General features: G+C 45.7%; 1 protein-coding gene across 1 annotated transcript; it reads right to left on the bottom strand.

Annotated features, from left to right (window-relative positions):
• Positions 1 to 856: 856 nt before the first annotated feature.
• nuak1b (NUAK family, SNF1-like kinase, 1b) lies at positions 857 to 18541 on the bottom strand. The gene is made up of 7 exons (XM_079271514.1): positions 17707 to 18541; positions 12663 to 12783; positions 8922 to 9073; positions 7686 to 7751; positions 7456 to 7575; positions 5975 to 6107; positions 857 to 5241 (listed from the first exon to the last, which is right to left on the bottom strand). The coding sequence occupies exons 1-7, from the start codon at positions 18004 to 18006 to the stop codon at positions 4148 to 4150; spliced, it is 1986 nt and encodes a 661-aa protein (XP_079127640.1). The 5' UTR covers positions 18007 to 18541; the 3' UTR covers positions 857 to 4147.
• Between the last annotated feature and the right edge of the window lie 1616 nt (positions 18542 to 20157).

The following is a 20157-nucleotide window of genomic DNA, read 5'->3' on the forward strand; positions in this document are numbered from 1 at the left end:
AAAAAACAACTGGTCACCATTGAACTTCATTGTGACCGACAGGACCAGACGTGCTGTGCAAGGAGAGGGACAGAACTGTAAAGAGATTTACAGCCACCTTTCAAGCCTACCGGGAATGACTTTTAGATGCTTAAAAATAGATTTTGGGTGGAGTATCACTTTAAAATCCATCAAGTTAATTTAAGGCAGAGGCTGTGGAAACACTGGATGAGTTCACATGATCCTCGGTAGCTCCGCTTTGCTTCCAAGCAAAGGTTTAAGTTTTTAACAAATTCTTTCAAAATGAGTCAAATTACCTGTAGTTTTTAGTGCCCTAAACCTTTTGGCCCCGTCAATTAATTCAATTCATTGTGTTAGAGTTAAGGATGCAAGTAGAAACAAACACCTTTATGTGGATCACCACTGCTGACCTCTTTCCTGCCTTCATGTAGGTTTTTGGGTCACACGTCGATGAGAAGAAATTAGGACATGTCTCCAGTAATAGTTTGGATGCAGTCTTTGCAGTTATGTCCCAGTCTGACCCCTGGGAATAATTTGTTTATCCAACCCCACCACTGGATGAAACCAGAAATAACTTTTTAAAGCGGCCCTTGAAAGTCAGGCTTGAGCTCAGGAGACTTAGACTCTGGAAATAGATTAAAGGAACACTAGTAGTGTGTGAGAGACAGCAATTTTGGCCTATTTTGTGAATTGGATGAAGGGTGTTTGCAATGTGAATGTCACACACTTTATTGATCCCCCCCTGAGACAAATTTATACCTATATGTATTGGCAGTTTCCGTGTCCACGTCAGGGGAATGTCCTAATTACACTTTTTAAACACACAGCATAAAAACAAACACGTGTAACTTTCAAGATCCATTTATTTGAGTTGAAACAGTACTACAGAGGCATTGTGTTGAGTAGAAATACACCCGGATGGATGAATTAAGACATTTTACAGGATTTGAGGAACTGTTAATTTCGTACTCACGCCTGACCGCTGCTTTCACGATGAGATGATACCACTCGATTTCGTACAAACTATTTTTGTGTGCAGTACGACCTGAACACAACACAGTCTAAAGCTGGCCAAAGCATGAACAGGGAGTATTTGGACAACAAATGAAATGGCTTGATCACCAATAAATACAAGTATAAAAACACATTGATAATAATTTGTATTATCAAAAAAAAAAAAAAAAAAAAAGATACCAAAGGCACACAACTTAATCCACCTCGGCAGTCCAGGATCGCCAACAGACAAAATAAAACTGTGGCAATAGCCATCAATAGTAATGAGCCTTAACAAAAATAATACTTAAATAACATAATAATGCTAATTTATTATTATTGTCATAACAATATCCAGTCAAGTTTTCCTATGATTAGACTTACTGCTAACTAACAGATATGCACCACGTATTTCCAGTTTGGCAGAGTTAAAAGTTTCATCAGCAGATTTATTTCCATTGCTTTATTTCCTTTTACTCCTGATGCATTTCGGACCTCGCCGACTTTGGTAGAGGTGCAAATGCAATTTTCTTCGGGTCAGCTATGCATTCGTACATAATCTTGCATTTCGACCCTATGCCAATTCATCTAGTTGTTTACTATTTGGAGGTTGCTAATGAACTACTTCTGAACTGAGCTTCTCTCACCCACAGGTGTAGCACAACAGATGGAAACTGAGACTACACCAACTTCTTCAGATTTGTCCAGAAATTGTAATACTTCCAGGAAAGGAAGTATTTTCTGCCATAACATAAAGCAATATAAAGTTTCTTATATTTTGGAAAATCAAAAACAGAAGCATAATGAAACAAAAATACTAACATAGTATAATTTTCTCACTGTAAATCCAGTTGACAATAAAATGCAATACAAAAGGCAATAAAATGCAATATAATACGCAACGGGAACTGGAATCAATACCCAGGACCGTTGCTTCACACCAGAGGACCACTGCAAACATTCAACATGTGATCCATTTCCTCCGGGCAATTTCCTGCATGTTTTTCCATCCCCATCATTTTAATATTTTGGATGATGTCAGTCACCGTTCTCCCACATTTTGCTGCTGTGGAAAAGTGTAACACACTTTCTATTGCCATGCAGGACACACAAATCACACACCGACTGACCCTCAAGACAAGCTGTATCAACAGCCCCCGGCATATCAAATAAAAACTCAAAAAGAAAATGAAAACAAACGTGATGTAAAGCCAACGTGGGGATGATTTCATTCACCGATGGGGATTCCCAAGTCAAAGGAAAATCCAGAGGACTCCCATTGGTCCCCGGCCTATCCATTCCTCTGAATCATGCCAAGCCTTCATTGCATTTTTGGTATAAAAAAACAAAACTTTCCATCTACTCTTTCTACTCACTTTCTTTACTTTCACTAGTCTACATTTCAATTCCTTCAAAACATAAATCTAACTCCTTGACCTTTCCCGTGTTTTACAGGAGAGTCCTCTCTGACCTCAGCACTTTTCCAAGCATCACTCTTTCACACGCTTTTCTTCTCCCTCTAGCTATAAATCTCTACACGCTGCTTCTCTCTTTACTCTCAAATGAAAACAATAGCTGGCTAATTGTGCTTCGTTGACATAATGGACTAGTATACACAGCTGGAGGGCTGAGCACGCACCGCAGATCCCACCTGTGCTGAGTCGGGCCGGGGCCGATAGAGGTCTCCGGCACCAACACGTCTCCAGCCTTTGTCTGAGGAATTCGCTGTGTCATCAGCGACCTAAACAAACAATCTTGCTTAGCTGTTTTGAAGCGCTTTGGGTAAAATATTAACAGGCCTGACAATAGAAACCACCTTGTCTTTGGTAAGGAAAGAAAAAAAAAAAAAAAGATTCTCTCACTAAACAGCCGATTTTATCAGGTAGCCCCGGAAATGTGAAGCCTCCAAGGTTAAGAGAGCCAGGCACATTCCAGGACTGTGAGATGGTGTCTGCCCCATCTCCCTTCACTAAATGCCCCACTAGGTGAGTCCCTCCAGACCTCTGGTGCTGCCAGCAAATCTGTGCTCAACCAAACCACCTAAACTGCTGACAAACTCAAGTATGGGCTTAAAACACTGACAAAGAACACAGAGGAGGTCTCTCAGCGGCGGCCCGTGGGTCCCGGCATATCTGTGTGTGATTCTACATGTGGAAGGAGCGGGGGAGGAAGGGGAGGAAGGAGAGGAGACTGTTTGATCTCAACTTTGAACCCCAAGGCAAGTAAAGCTGCTCAGCTGTGCGCTGAAGGCCCTGGGTCTCTCCACATTCACAAACAACATTTTTTAAAAAAGCACAACTGGTGACAGGTTGGCCTGGCGTTTCCCTCCACTTTAAGGAAATGACATACATAATTTTTTTTAATCATGAATCAAAAAAGGCACTTCCTACATATTCCCTAGTACCATACACATATATAGGACATACGCTTTTCTGAAGGTATACTTGCCTGCGCGTTTTACAAGCGCAGACACAGTTATATATGCTGAGTATGTATATGTTTCTCATCACGGAGTAACATAATTATATATGTCAGTTCCACACAAAGAGTTGGAGACAAGGAGCTTTGGACTCTTCCAGTAACAGCCAGCGCCCACCAGTTTTGCACTTAAAACTAAAAAGCTACGAAAATATTAATAAATAATCATCAATGTCAGTTATTTTTGGAACAAGACCCTGGTTCGTTTCTCTTTTTTTTATATATAGGAAGTAAAGATCACAAAAGCATGTGCTCTGTGTGAGTTTTAAGGTGCTTTTGTAAACTCAAACTCAAAATGGGTGGCGCACAAGGAGAGCCAACCAGTTTCTGGTTGCTGCGTTTGTGATTCTAACTTGCCTTCTTGCTGAATATGTAAACATGTTGAACACAGCAAAGTCTATGGGCGGGCCAAGAAAGCAGACTGGGTGGCATTCTCTCGCGCCAGCTCCTCTCTAACCCGAGCAGAAGTGTGTCTATCTATGTGTGTATGTATGTGTGAAAACATATCATTCACATCATGATTTCAGCCCCATTTGGAAAACCACTACTTCCCAAAAGGTGTATCCCAGTAACACACTGGTCGTTAATGCCACCTATAAACATCTGTACACACACATACGCACACACACAGTCATGCTGCATTCCCTCTGCTTCCTCTCTCTCTGCCACCCATCTGTTAGGTGAGGTTACTGCTGATGTCCAGGGCTTGCTGGTACACCTGAGTCATGTCCTCCAGGTCCCCCAGCAAGGAGAAGCTGCCATTGTCCCCCGGGGAGCCTTTCGTTTTGGGGCCGCGGCTGAACTTGGGTCCCTGGAGCGGCGGGGCTGCCTGGAAGCCCTTGAAGTTGGCGAGCTGCAGCAGGTTTTCAGCCGAGGCGCAGGCCCTGATGTTTGGGCGGAGGTGGGGGGTGGAGGAATGCCACTCGGCCCCACTGAGGGAGCTGGGCGACAGGGACAGGACGGAGCTGTCCTCCCCGACTATGCTGGAGGGCCGACTCTGACTGCGGGACAGACCCGAGTCAGTTGAGGGATGAGGCTCACCGAGGACACCGGCCACCGCTGCTGCTGAGGGAGGCCCGCTGTAGGTGGAGTACTTGCCGTTTCGCTTCAAGATGCCCTTTCTCCCCATCACTCTCTTGGTCGGGGAGGTGGCTAGCAGAGACATACTGGCACCCCCTAAAAGCTCGGAGGACTCGCTGCGCTCTGGCGAGGAGTAGTACCCTGATTCCCGCTGTTGGTTGTTCTTTAAAATACCTTTCCTGGGCAGAGAGGGCACCATCTTTGCTGGCGAGCCTCCGCCCAGACTCAGCTCCTCTTCCTCTTGATCTGGACTTGAGGCTTCCTCTCCACCTTCGGCTTGTTGAGGCAGCGCTGCATGGCCCAACTCCACTTCTTCCAGACTGGCAGACCGCTGCTCCCCAGTGACCCTGGTCTTCAAGATCCCCTTGGGTCTCTTCAGACCCGGCTTGTCCTCTGCTTCACAGTGGGCCTCCCCTGCTTCAACATTTTCCTTCTTGGACTTTTTGGGCCTCTGGCGCAGCAGCTGGGGCATGGCTGCAGCCTTGGCTCCAGAACCACGTGGCTCAGTGCGGTTCTGCCAGTCGATGAAGCGGGCCAGCATGGGCGAGCCTCCGTGATCGCGTTGGGTCTCGCAGTCACACACACTGTTCTTCCAGCCCCAGTTTACCCACCAGTGGTTGGCTATGTCCTCCACTGTGGCCCGGCGCTCAGGGTTCACCATCAGCATCCAGCGGATCAGTCCTCGGGCATCTAGCAGGAAACAGAAGAAGAAGAATCTGTAAGCCGTCTCATACTGCACAACACTTGGCATAAACATCTATTCACGTCATACCCTATTACGAGAACTCGATTGGAAGAGTGAGTTTGACACTGAAAGCACTTCTTGAGGCTGTCTAAATTTAAAGATGCTGGAACTTGTGTCCTTGTGCTTCCTCTGCTCACAGGTTTCCATGGAGCATGGTTTCATCTGGACCCTGGTCCTTCCTCCTACCATGGCCCTGCTGACTCCAACTGCTAATATCACTTTTATTATTACTCACATTACTATTTCATACTACCGATACCATTAATGCACATTATTGACCTGCTTCTTCACCAGAGTCTCTGTGCTTTCTCGCCTCACAGGTTCCCGTGTATCCGGGTTTACCTGGACCAGGTGTTGCCTCCTGTCGTGGTTGTGTCATACATTGAATGTGCTGTAATTACATTGAATGTGTTGTAATTCACTATCCTGTTCTACACATGACATCATTGCACTTCTGTCCATCCTGGGAGAGGGATCCCTCCTCTATTGCTCTCCCACAGGTTTCTTCCTCTTTCCTCCCCGTTAAAGGGGTTTTTTGGGGAGTTTTTCCTGTTCTGATGTGAGGGTTCCGGGACAAGAGGATGTCAAATGTGTACATATTGTAAAGCCCTCTGAGGCAAATTTGTAATTTGTGATTTTGGGCACAAAGAGAAATACAAACAAAGGTTCCTGCAGTACCTGATGACTGAGCGGGCTCTTTGTACTCGCCGTTGCTAATCTGGCGAATGAGGTTCTTGTGGTCTCCCCCATCAAATGGCATTGTCCCGTAGACCAGGGTATACAGCAGCACCCCAAGAGCCCAGCTGTCCACCTGGGGAAAGCAGAAACTACACGGTTATAAACGAGTTCATTCAGTCATACGTGGAGCACACACTGGCAGCGGGCCAATAAAACAAGACGTTTGAGGTGTGTTCGATTTGGTGTTCTGCAATGGAAATACAGTCTTCATGTTTTGATTGAATTAAAGTGAATGTCTCAGCTCTACTCGACATCAGAGCAGACTTATTACCGGTAATTGTACTTTTGAGTTAGACTTTGACCGGCGCAGCCTTCACAGAAATGATGACAAATGCCGGTACGCTGGTGGGAAATGGCTGCCATTTATTCGTCAGTGTGTGTATGTGAGAGTGTGACAAAGAGGGAAATGTGATTTGTGTGTGTGTGTGTGTTGACTGTGACTAAGGGAGGATGCGATGTTGTGAGGAATGAACGTCCGATGGCGGTAGCTCAAGCTTTGAGACGTAGTCTAGGAAGAGGAAATCAGATAGGGCTGGTTAAAGAGCGAGTGGACTTCCTCTCAGGGTCTGGACCCACTTCAAGAATGTCTCTCTCTTCTGTGGCCGTTGGTCCATTCCCGAGGGCGAGACAGGGCACGCACTGTTGTTGTGTTCTAATTCCGTTGCCTGTGTTTGCTGTAATTTGTGGCCTCACCCCAACCGGGGGTTCTGTCATTTTGATTGCAATCGGACTACTGTAGTTTTTAGCACTCTGGAGTAAATTATAGTGAATTACGCTAAATTGAATGGTTGGACTTGAATATCTAAAAATGCAAGTTTTTTCCCATTTCGTTGCTTTGTTTTATGTAACTGATGCAATGTTAGAGACGACGCCCTTCAGAATGAGTATAGAATTGCCAGATACGTGGCTTTGGGGAGACATTTTCACTCTTTCTTTGACCGAAACTATTTGACTTTGACCATGAGCGTCTCTTTGAGGTTGTGGAAGCTCATTCCGATCCCATTAGGATGAAGAGAAAGTGAGGAAAAACTATCCTCCAGTTCCTCACTTCAAAGGACCCAGACATTGTGGGAAGGGGAGGACAGGGAAGGGATGCAGACAGTGTCTGAGCTGACCCACTGCGGAGATGCAAGAGATGCCTCCCTCTGACTGGAGACTAACAGTAATCCCATCAAAGAAGCAGAAAATAAAGCCTATCCAGCTCTTTGTGTATGGATGTGTGATAGGTGATGATGATAATCACTAGTGAGATAATGATGAAAGCTATCTAAGGTGAGCAATCTGGGAGGTTCAAACCAAATTGAACAACCCGGGAGAACAATGACAATGATGGATACATAAAAGGAAATCCTGTCCTGGAAATTAAGTTCACGCACAAACAGCTGGGGTTTTAGTTCTTGTCATTGTTCACTGGGCCTCACCTCTGGGCCACGGTAAGGTCTCCCATTGACGATCTCCGGTGAAGCGTAGAGCGGGCTGCCGCAGAAGGTTTGCAGCAGCTTGTCCTTATGGTACAGGTTGGACAGCCCAAAATCAGCAATCTGTGGAAACAGGGGTCTGAATTTTAACCGTAGCCATGTGATTGTTTATCCCTTGCACAAGGATCATTTGAGGTGGGGGATTTCAGTCACAGATCAAGGGGCAAACGTACCTTAATATTACAGTTTTCATCCAGTAGCACATTTTCCAGTTTCAGATCCCTGTGAACCACTCCATTCTGAAAGACAAGGAGCAAAACAACACAGCAATGATTGATGCATCGGTCGATGCATTATTCACTAGAGATGGATCAGAGTGATAAACAGTCCATTGTAGTAAGAGATGATTTACTCATGCAAAGCAAGCTCGTAGCTCTCGGGGGAAATCAAGGCAAGCCTGTTGGTGTAGTACTCTTTAATTGGAGTTGTCCCCGCTGGGGTCTTTATTGTGACATCAGCTGTGATCTTCTTTTCCAATTGACTCACATGCGTCACATAAACATGAGCCTGTAATTACTAACATGTATGAATTATGTTCTCACAACATCTAGGGATTAAAAAACAACCATACTGTTCATGTTAAGGCCTGGGTTTAAAAAACAAGAAACCTTGGAATTAACATGTGGCATGCAGACAGACAGACCCAGCTCAGATGGGGAGGAGTGACTTCACCAGTCACTCCTCCCCCCCCCCCCGGGGCTGCGCTATGCATGGCATCTCCCATTGGTTATTGCCTGGCAGGGGGCTCATGTCCACATGATCCTGATTGGCAGACACAAGGATGAAATGGTTGTTTGTTTGTTGTGCCAGTGACTCACACCACCGCACCCGGCGGGAGGCTGTGCTTGGTGGTGATGAGTCATCATTCATGGCAGTCTGGGACTCTCCTATCTGAGGCTCATGACATCATCCCTATCTCCAGCTGGGAAGAGGATGACAAGGGGGGGGGGGGGGAGCCCATCTAAACAAGCCCTGGCCGACCTTGGGGTTTTGATGGGAGTTAGTGAGGTGTGGCTGCAGCTAAATCTCTGGGGAAAAGCTTTTGGGGGTATCTCGGGACATCCATCAGCGTGTTTCAACAGATGAGGACAGAATTAATGCCGGGTCTGTTTGGCGCACTGTAATCGGAGTGTAAGCCTGAATTAAAGTGGCCTGTGTTCCTTCTTTACTCAGAAACAGATGACTCCCAAACACCGGCGCCAACAAAAGCATACTGTGTAGGGCCTGCCGATTAACATGGCTATAAGGCGTGCGGTGGAGGTGCATGGTCAATGTCACAATAAGCATGCCGTGGCCGAGAAAACAAAGTCCGGATGTGTGTGAGAGAGCTAATGACAGAAGGTGAACAAGAGACAGAATGTGCATGTTTTCATTCTACTCTATGTGTAGTATGGTATGGCTTTTCTCACCTTGTGGCAGTGGTGCACGGCGGAGACTATCTGTCTGAAGAAGTGTCGCGTCTCCCGCTCGCTCAGGCGCCGCCGCTCACTGATGTAGTCGTACAGCTCGCCTTTGCTGGCGTACTCCATCACAATCACGATCTTGTCCTTGTTCTCAAACACTGAGAAATGATGAAACAATTGGAGTCCGTTAATATCGACTTTCAACGGCAAGAGAGGTGGGAGCACAACTTGTAGAGTCGTTCCACGTTAATTTGAACATATTAGAATCACAAATGGACGTTGTTATGTGGAAAGCAGAATCAACCAGTTCACCCCCCCTTAGTTTTGGAGCAAGAATACAAATTCCAGAGGAGCACATTACATCTCTGCATTTCTCCCAGGGTTACATCACCCAAACCCCACCTAGTGTGTCTGGCTCCTTCACAACAAAGCAAGGAGGGGTTGTTAACTCAATCAAGCCCACTCCTCCGAGACCAGAGCGAGTGGAGAGCAGTGAAAACCGAGATAAAGCAGGAACCAAGTCAAGGAGAGAAAAGGTTCACTTTGCAGACAGAGGGTGCACCACAGTGTCAAGCGATGCCCTTGACACATCGCATCACGGCAACACATTTCACAACACACTCCCACATTCTTAACCACTATACCGAGTGTCTATATCACATAAATGATTGTGTAACGCTATATTGTGGCAACACGGCGCGACTTTCCCTTCTCACGGCAGACCTGGGCTCATATCAGAGAAATGAATGAGTTACTCAATCCGGGTAAGAGCATACGCTGCTTATTCGAAGAGAATTCAACTGTCTTGTGTATTTCTGTGTGTGAGTCATCATGAGCGCCGAGCTAAATTAATTTAACTAATCTTATTAGTTAGAGTTAAAGTCCCAGAACAACATAATTGAAATGTCTTTTACGTTAACTGAGAGCAGCACTTGAATTAAAAATGGTGACTTGTTGCACATCTGGTGACCGGAGATGGTAATGTTGTTACAGTTGTGTTACTGTAATGCCTTCCCATCCCACTGCAGTCACCAAACATATCATTCTGTGTCAGTATTTAGCCTTCGAGTGTATAATTTCAACTTGGCAACATACTTCCCTCCCAGCGCCTTGGCATGAAGGGAATGAAAGTGGTTAGGCGGGGAGAGAAGGACGAAGAGAAAGGCTGAGGAGATGACAACAACACAGTCAGTCATGTTGCAACGTATTGTGTGGGTTGATTTTCCCACACAGCAGGGTCACCGGGGTGAGGCACTCTGCTTTCTGCACCCTTGAGTGAGCACCTTCATAGTTTGTCACACTACTTTCCTCACCCCCACCCCACCCCCGCCCAATCTCAGGGTCCTTTAAAAGATATAATCCTCGACAAAAACACACAGTTGCTGAGTGATGGTAATGCTCTCTGATTGGGACTTGTAAGCCAAGCACCTGGGAGGGCAGAGCAGAAGCAGCCCTCTGACTGGTGGACAGAGCGGTGACTTGGACTGACATTCGCAGTGAGCCGTGGAGGGGTTGTGCTTCGAGAGCCGATACTCAGCTTGCACTCGCATTTACCTTTGACCCCTGGTGGCGAAGTAATTACCTGGCTTACATAACTCGGGTTTGTTACAGACCGTTGGGCACGCCAGCCACCGCTACAGCCTCACTGTCACGCACCAGGCTTTGTTCACAGGCCGAGCCCTCAGATCTGACTTATTAGCAACTATTGTCCTTATCCCTTGCAAAAGGGACCAGAAGATTACAATTACAAAGTGTGACACAGAGGAGTAATGGGGTACTATTGATGCAGACAGTAAATAAGCAAGCATTGAAAACTTCAAACTTTTTGATTAACTCAACAAGTTATTCATTGAATTGTTTATTATTCACTGAACTTAGCTACCATGGCAAAAGATCTTCAGAGTTTAAATGACTATCCAGGCTTATGTCACCTTTAGAGAATGCAGTATAATGAATACAATAAAACTTCACTCGCAGCATGTGTGTGTCTGTTCAAAAGGTATGCCTCCTCCGTATTTCCCTTTCCCGTTAAAGGAATAGTTTGACATTTTAGGAAATACACTCAATCGCTTTTTTGCTGAAAGTTAGATGAGGAGATCAATACCACTGTTTTCTGTACGGTAAATATACATCGTGCTGCTAACATGTTAGTTAGTTCGATGTATTTTTGCATTTACAGCATTCTCTGGGGTTGACTATTTGTCTTAAATGGTGGGCGCTAGGGTACCGAGCCTGAGGAGCGAAGAGCAACATCTGCTTTTAAATGCCCAGCACAGCATGCTGATGGATGCAGAATGTGAGGGAGTGGTAAAAAAAAATCCATCTTCACAAACACATCTGGTTCAGCTTTGCTTCACACAAGGCAGTTAGCAGGGGCTGTTGAAGAGGGTGTTGCCGGATACACAAATGGCGGGGCCTCCTCTGTGTCTCTAAAGCGAGGCTGGGTGGAGGCCAGGCCACAACAGTAAACGGAGGGTTTGAAGAGAAACACCAAAGAGCGAGAGCATCGCGTCTGGTCGGGTTTGTTGGTGGAGTAGGCCGCTGATAAAGGAAGGCAGCACACAGAGGAACTCCACACAGCCTCCTCGGAGTTTATATTAATTGGGTGTTCTTTTAATCATTCTCCCACAAAACAGATACAACTTGGCTGCACTTCGGCCCTCCAACTGACTGCTGGCACGTTCCCATGACAAATAGTTATGTTTGTTGCATATTCACTTCGCCGATAACGACCTGGGGACTTTGACACCGAACAAAGGACATGTGGGTAAGCCAGCTTGGGCAGTGGCACACAACCGGCTGCCATTGTGCCAGGGCAGCTATCCTGAAAAGGGCAGAGAAACCGTTGCTTTGTTGACACAGGCATAACAAAACAAGTCACAAGTCACAAATCACATGAAACCGACTCACGCCGCAGCGCCTTGTGACTTTAATTGCCTGCACATACACCCAGACTACACTATAAGAGATTGCATGCAATATGCTGACAGAACTCAATGGGAATTGTTCAAACTTTACACTCACCATTAATCCTAATCTACGTTTTCTTCCAGTGAAGTTAAGGTCATTGAAAGGGGCTCGTATTTAAAGAAGGAGCCGTTGGAGCCTGACTTGAAGGCTTTGATATTTAGAGAGAGTTGCTTCCTGTGGTAGATGCTGATGTTGCGCCAGGGAAGGCTTCTGCGTAGCACAGTCAGACCTGGGTGACTAAGGTCAATTCAGCATCTCCCTTGATATACACACAGGCTCATACATAGACACAAGTATACAAAGACACATATGTGCAAACAAACACACACACATACACAAGAACAGTCTGGCTCCCAGCTGCAGTTGTCTCTAAGTATCAGCAGATGTCTGGCCCTGAGATCAAGACCAGAGAAGACAAGAGATGAGACCTCTTAGATGTGGGAGAGGCAATCCCTTACAATACCACCCTTCTTACACACACAAACGTTCAACGCACACGTGCACACACACACACGCTCAGAGAGATCCAGGTGCACAGCGTGAAAGCCATCCAGACTTTTACGGGCCCAGGCAGCCAGACAGAGCAGATGAGATGAATAACATCCCAGAGCTGTAGTCCAGGTCTTATTATGACATCTGCACGTCATAACATGACAATCCTGCAGCACGGCCACAAGTGCTGAATGAGTTGCGGGAGGGGAGAATTTTGGACATATGGGCAAACGGGCGTGTATGATTTGTCGTGTGTCTTTTTGCAGGTATGCAGCAAGCCCTCACCTTCATATATAGAGATGATGTGTGGGTGGCGGAGGGCTGACATGATCTCAATCTCTCGACGGATGTGAACCATGTCCTGCTCGTCCTTGATCTTCTCCTTCCGAATTGACTTGATAGCCACCTGGAAACAGAGGACAGAGGACGCTTTGATCAGCTGACTCATAGAGTAACATAACATTTAGATTTCGCAGTAACAGAGAGCTTGGGTGCCACACATTTTCCTTTTTGTCCGCTTAAACTGATTACATAACCCTATTGATTTCATTTGGAGCGGGAAAATAAGACTAAAGCCACATGAGTCAAACAAGGTAGGAGGCGTCATCCTAGTCTCACACTGTGTAATTTACTCAGCCTCTTTTCGGTATGAAGCAAAATGAAGGTTGAAAACAACCTGCCATGTGATGCCATCATGGCGGCTTGCTTTGTCCTCTTTCAGGGCCTGGGGCTACGTTTAACCAGGTATTAGTCAGTGTCTGGGCCGCGTCTCTCATCTGGACCCCCCGACCCGTCTCTAACAGAGATCAGATGTCAGATTCCACAGCAAAACCGTCTTCTCTCAGAAACAGCGGAGGACGACGAGTATCATGAAAAGGAGGGGACGGTAGTTGTTAAATGTTCATGGTCCCTGGAGGAAGGCTGGGAGGCAAGGAGGTCAAGAGTGCTCCTCCATAAATCATCAGACGTCAGTATTAACCTACACAGCCGTGCTTCCTCCCCCGTCAAAGGGTCCTTGAGAACACACTACATCACTACCCGGTCTTCTTATTTTTAGTCACTCTGATTAACAACAGCTAATGGCCTACTTTTGTATAGCCTGAAAAGCTGGCCTGCTGGGAGTTTTATGGAGGAATCGGGAGAATGGGCAGGGGTTGAGGAAGTGATTCAGTCTACTTGCCTTGCCAATGGGCCTGCTACATGAGGTTCAACAGTCAACAACTACACTTGATTTGACGATTTTTCACTGTCATGGCAATGCCACCGGGGTAAGAGTCGGCTGCAACTGGATGCATTCAAACCTCCGGCCTGTGTCCTCCTTTAAATGAGAGGTTAGGGGCCTTTTTCCAAAGAAGCTATTCAAGAGTACACCGTCTAGCACATGTCACTGTAATTGTAGCCTAAACATTCTGGATTGAGTCCTGAGTTTGCTTTGATCAGGCCTCTATAGAGTCGGTGAGCTCTGAATTCTGTTAGTTTAAACTTTTGTCCTTTCCTCGTGAAGCGGTGGTATTCTGAGGAGCCCAGCTTTATTCCATTCAGCAGAAACCACAGGCAGTAGCGAGTGCCAAGCTAATTACCGAGCACATCAATAAAAATAACCCCAAACCGGAATGGTTCCCTTCCAGAGCATTGCCTTGATTACATAGAATTTAAAGAAATGATACCATAATAAACTCAATTGGGTCCAGGGGGTCCACATGCTGGGTACATAATTGGGAAAAGTTGTTTGTGTCTTAACACTGATGTGTTTCCTTACCTCATCAGCTTCATCAACATTTTATCACTAATTCCCAAAACATAAGTAACGTTTTTGACTTTGGTGTTTAACAGTGAGGCAGAGTGTGAGTCACCTTCCTGGATTTAATGTCGGAACTATTCAGGAATTCATTAATTTAGGCAACAACAAGAAATTACCTCAAAAAGGTACTTGCAAAGGCAAGAGAACTGCTGCCGAAAACCAAAAAGTCCCCCCCCCCCCCCAAAAAAGGGGAATCAATCTTTAACAGCCATGATCTTGGTTCCACATTGCATGTTAACTCATTCAATGAGCCAGCTCTCCCACATTGGACTTGAGACAAAGCCATGCATCTCTGGTGTATCTCCTCATGTTCCCCTGCCCTGACCCCGATGCGGATCGTTAAACAGGACTTCAGATCAGCCACTTGCCAGCTGGCCTGGCCGGCTGACACAGCTACGCTTGTCCTTAAGTGGATCCCTATTACTGTCACTCACAGTAAACAGGCGCTGCACTGCTGCCCACGCCGGCCCCTGCCAGGTATGGGGCCGGGCCTCGTCTGCCCCCTCCCCTCCTTGTCTACAACACAGCCGTTTGAAGTGAAAGTCCATGTTTCGCTTCGGTGGAGCCTGACATCTTCCTGTGCTTTCTCAGGCCATTAAAATAGATGAAGTATTCATCACAAGCTCACCCTTCTCTGCGCTCTCGAAAGATCACCATCATCTGTTGTGTTGCAAGTGTGTGTGTGTGTGTGTGTGTGTGTGTGTGTGTGTGTGTGTGTGTGTGTGTGTCTGAGTCAGAGACAGAGAGAGTGAGTGGGAGGGAAGAGGCCCGTCACTTTTCCAGAGAACTATATTCCCAAACACAGCCAGGAATCATAATACCTCATCAACGGCACCACATATAGCAGAGGAATGTCAATGTCCCCCCCCCCCCCCCCCTCCCTCGTACCTCTCCAGTGAATCCATTGTTGGGGAATGATGTAATCTGGTGCTTTAAGCTCGTATTAATATAACTCTCTAACCCCTTTAACTGAGGCTGTCCCTGTCTTGTTATGGTGGTGGGCTTCCCTGTGTCTCTGTGCAAACTGCCCACCCCCTCCGGTGTGTGATGGATACAGGATATTAACCTTCCCCTTCAATCTCATTTCCTGCTGTGGATGGCCTTTCAAGTGTCACTGCACATTTTAGGCCCGGCTGTCACCACAACCTTTATACTATAGTCACCTAGATGGCAAATACTACATTAGGACACAGTGTCTTTCTCTCACGGGTACACAAACATGACACACATCTTCTAAAGCAGAGGTTCTCGTTTTTGTTTTACTTATAAGTCTTTTTTTCACTTCCATAGCCTTAGTTATGTGAAAGAACAACACAACAGACATTATTAGACCTGTACATATTATCATATAACATATTTGCAGATTCTAAGAGGTTTGTTGGATTAGAATGTCATCTAAGAACTATTATGCTGTGGATTTAAAAATTGCATTTGAAAACTTTTCATGGACCCACTGTCAGCGTGCCACGGACCACTGCGGGACCCCGAACCCCACACTGAGAACCGCTGTTCTAGAGGCTCGTGCACACGTCACATATCCCCACTATGATCTCTATGATCAATTGCACTCCTCCATATAATGTTGGGTTTCCACTGAGCTGCCAAGCACTACGACATATGGCTTGGCAGATTAAAGCAGACAGTCACTCAGTTCCACTTTCGCTGACACACTAAATGTGCCCACATCTAATCAATCTTCCCAAAGTGCCTTCAGCTCATTCCACACATGTGGATACAAACAGTCAGTCGCACACAAAACTTTCTCAGCCCGTCTGCTCGACTCATTTGGTTTGAGGAAACTAACCGGGAAAAGGCACAGGGGGTCGTCGAGATGATTGCATAACAGTCTCACCGCGCGGCTGTATCTGCCATACGGACACAAGGGACTAACCTGGAGTCAGAGGCCAAGTAAACCATAGCAACGCAGCGCCAGACACACGTGGCCCGTGAGGCAGCCGGCAGTCATGCTCTGTCTGTTTTCTGCTGGTACTCCATGAGCAGAGGCGTTGATTCTTCAAGGACTTCCCCTAAGATATACAAACTCCCACGTGAAACACAGTGGTGCAAGGAAGTCCTACACTTCACCGAGATTCTATTTAAAGTCGAAATGCCACGCTCAGGAAATTGCAGCAGATTACAGGAGCGTGGAAGGCATTGGGCCAGTGAGTTTTGACCTACAAAGGGTTATTTGTATACTGACAGGTGTTTCTATTATTTTGCCCACCCCATTTCTATCAGTGAGGGTCGGCTAAGTGACAGAAACACCTGTCTGTGTAATATAATACAGATTAATAGCACCACGAACAACAGCCTCCAAACTAACCATGAAATTGATTCAATGCCTCTCTAAATCTGAACATTATAACCCTCATGAAGGTAGGGTTTTGGTTAGGGGGCGTAATCGAATTGAACTTAATGTAAACAGTAATATCAGCATGGTTTTAGAAACACTGCAAAAGCACACAAATCTGTGAAGAATCTAGTGCGAGTGGCTGTCAAATACTGGTAATCGTTAAAAACAATACATTTCAGGAGCCAAACAATTTGAGCCAATTTCACTTATCTCCTTGAAACAACATCTCAAACTCAGAATGTCAAAATGATTTATTTTGACCCTTCCAGTCAAATAGTCAATATAAGTATTGTGCAATTTTACAGTGGAAGCGAAATGCTTCCCGTTCGAGCGGCTGCCATGGCAATAATAAATAGGAAAAAACATACCGGAGAAAGGACAAGGCGCCAAGTGAAGACAGGCCAAGCGAGCGCAGCCCCACCGGAGGGTTTATGGCTCCCTTATCAAGCATGCAGGAGCTATGAAACCATTGGGGGACATTGTTGACCTATGAGTTCCCCCCTGGCTTTCTCAGAGCTCATGGAAAGCACCTCACAGCCTGCCAGAATGGGCAGAGGGGTCACAATTTGCCACATGGGGGAAATAAAATAATATTTGGAAACACCGGCTGGCCAGTACATTACAGCAGATGGCTGGCACAGAAAGCCATATACATATAAATATATATATATAAATAGAGGGGGAGAGACGGAGAGATTGTACATAAAGAAACAGAACGTGTTGGACTGACTCATGCAAAAACACTCTCCCAGCAAGATACAAACAAAAACCGAAAGTATGTGTCTAAAACATTCAACAAAACAATGTGAGTGAGCCCTAGTATCTCTGGGGGACTGTTAGCTGTTTTCCATGATGTTTACAGTCTGAGACCCCTGAGTCACATCTGTCAGTCAGTGGCCGGATTTGCACTCAGGCATCCGGTCGTGAGGCCCCGCATAGGACACTGCGTGTGCAGCCACAACTCCTTGGACCCATGGGCCCTTTTGAGCAGAGGGGGAATTCCCCTTGGGGCAGGACATGCGCACGCCTCTGAGAGCAACAAAGCACTTATTTTAGGAGCAATGTTTCTTTTTCTGTCGTGGCTACAGCGTGTAGGCTACAACGAGAGCCTGGGCGAACTGAAAGCATCATGCCAGATGTTTGCAGCTGCTCAAAGCGCCTCTTAAGTGACTCACCTCTCTGCCGGAGCGTCGCTCGATGGCCTTCTTCACTTTGCCGTAGGTGCCTCTTCCCAGCGTCTCCAGCAGCTCGTAGCGGTGTTTCAAATTGTGCTTGTGGTGGTGCTTCTTCACACCGGGATTTCTCCGTCCATCACCGCTCGCCGGGGTGTCGTCGGCCGAGCTGCCGGCAGGCGGGGATGGAGCTGGAGGTGGAGGGGAGAGGTCACCTCCCGCCGGTTTGCCCGCTGAGGGTTGGCCCCTCTGGGCCTGGGGACGGGCTGCCCCCCGGTGGGGCGATAAATAAGCGGTTTCCATCTCACTAGGGAAGTGTTTAAACAACCTCCCCCACTGTTAAATATTTCAAACTACCTACCTAAAGTAAATTGATAATATAATACTTAAAAAGGTCTAATAATAGTAATAATAAATAAATAAATTACAAGGAATAACGCGTAGCCTACTAGTCATAGCCTATTATTACATGTGGAAACTGACATTTCCAGATTGTCTGGGTTGATCAATTGGCTTTGATCAGTTATTTCCTCCTCCTACATATTCATGTTATTATCGCTTTGTCCTAATCAATCTACTAATGGATTAATCGCACGAGTCTATAAGGACATTATCGGTGCATCATTACCTGATACATAGTCCTGTATCACAGGATAAAAAAAATAATTATAGTGCCAATATGTAATAAAATATGTTTTCAGATTTCGACAGGAGGCAGCATTCCGGAAGCTGAATACACGTTGGATTCAAATATGATATTATATATATATATGTATATATATATATATTGGCTATAATGTATGTGCAAGCTCTATCCCAATACAATAATAATAATAAAAAACGACTAAATCAACGGGTCTGATCTCACTCCTCGGTCGACTTGCATGATCTAACGTTAGCTGTGTATAACTGTGGCTCGTTCACCGCATCTGTCGTCCTAAACGCTGCCAACATCACCGACTCACATCTGAAAGGCGAGAAAGCTGCGACGAAACCGGCGTTTTGGATGAAGATGACCCTCATTTTGCCCACGGCCCAGGTAACGGCTCCTCATTCATCTGGGCTCTGTCTATTGTGCGACTGCATGCTCCGTGCAGTGGTCGACGGTGGTAGAGGTGCGCTGTGATCGGACACTATCTCAAGCTGAGACGTTTTGGATATTGCCATGGTCGTTTTGCTGCTCCCTTGCTTCTTCTTCTTCTTCTTTTTCTTCTTCTTCGTGTGCCTTTCTTCTTGCTTCTCCCCTTTCTCTCTCTATCCTTAACATGAGACGCTGTGAATAAGACTTGCGAGAGGATCCGAGACCGGAGGCGGGGTTTACGCAGACCTCCTCCTCCTCCTCCTCCTTCCCTGTCTTTCCTCCTGCCTTCCCTCTTTGTGCTCTCTCTTCCCCTCTCACATCTCTGATATGAATTCAGGGGCGTAGCTGGGAATCATGTGGACACGAGGTTACCATAGACACGACTGGTAAAGGTGAGAATGTGAACACACACTTATAGACAATTTTGGATGAAATGGAAATTGACAAACTTTAATGCCTATAGTTCAACAAAAAGACGGTGTGCAAAGGCTTCTGAAATGGGTCAGTAATACCACAAAGAGAAAGGAGTGCTGCATGTTGAATGTAGGAAAGTGAGAACCTTTAATATGCTGACTAGTGCACAACAAGAAGCACTTAATAATGGCATGAACGACACAAAAAGGCTCAGAGTGCAGGCTACGTGGAGGTAAATTGATGAATGTCATAACAGAAAACTGTAATGACAAATCAATAGTGGGACACTAACGAGTATCAAACATGATCCTTTCACATAATGACAGATTTAACACATTTAACTGCAATTTACAGTATTCATATATTCTTCAATGTTATACACGTTGACAGAATTGTGTATAGAATTTGTGTTTGACACGAAATGCAACCAATTGTTTATTTTTGGTACAGATCCATATGTGGATCAAGATTTTTCTTTTTCATTTTTTAAAGGATGTCCTAACATTGAGAGATGTATAATTTTTGAACATTTGAGCTTTTATGAGCTACTGCACACTTTCATATGAAAACAAAATATCCACATTCCTCATTGTCTGTCTCTGTGCTTCTTTCAGTTCAAATCGGGATCTTTTGGATCAAGACAACAGAAGGGTTGTGCAACCGTGGTGTAGGTGTGTGGTCGCTGACAGCTCGAGTTGACGGGATTTGGCAAATACTGGATTGTTATGAGCATGATCTTCAGAAAAATAAAAGATCTGCTTCTTGTCTCAAACAGCTGCTGTATAATAGTTCAAAGAAACTTTGCCTGCAGTTTTGTCAATTCTAACGGAGGAAAACTCAAAGCACTGTGCAACAAAATTATAAACTATTTGAAATATACACTCTTTAGGTATGTAATGTCATACTGAACCGTTCATTCCAATATATAATGAACAACAGACCATCATATATTGGCTCTG

Source organism: Melanostigma gelatinosum, assembly GCF_949748355.1.
Source record: "Melanostigma gelatinosum genome assembly, chromosome: 1".
In the NCBI taxonomy this organism is placed as follows: Eukaryota; Metazoa; Chordata; class Actinopteri; order Perciformes; family Zoarcidae; genus Melanostigma; species Melanostigma gelatinosum.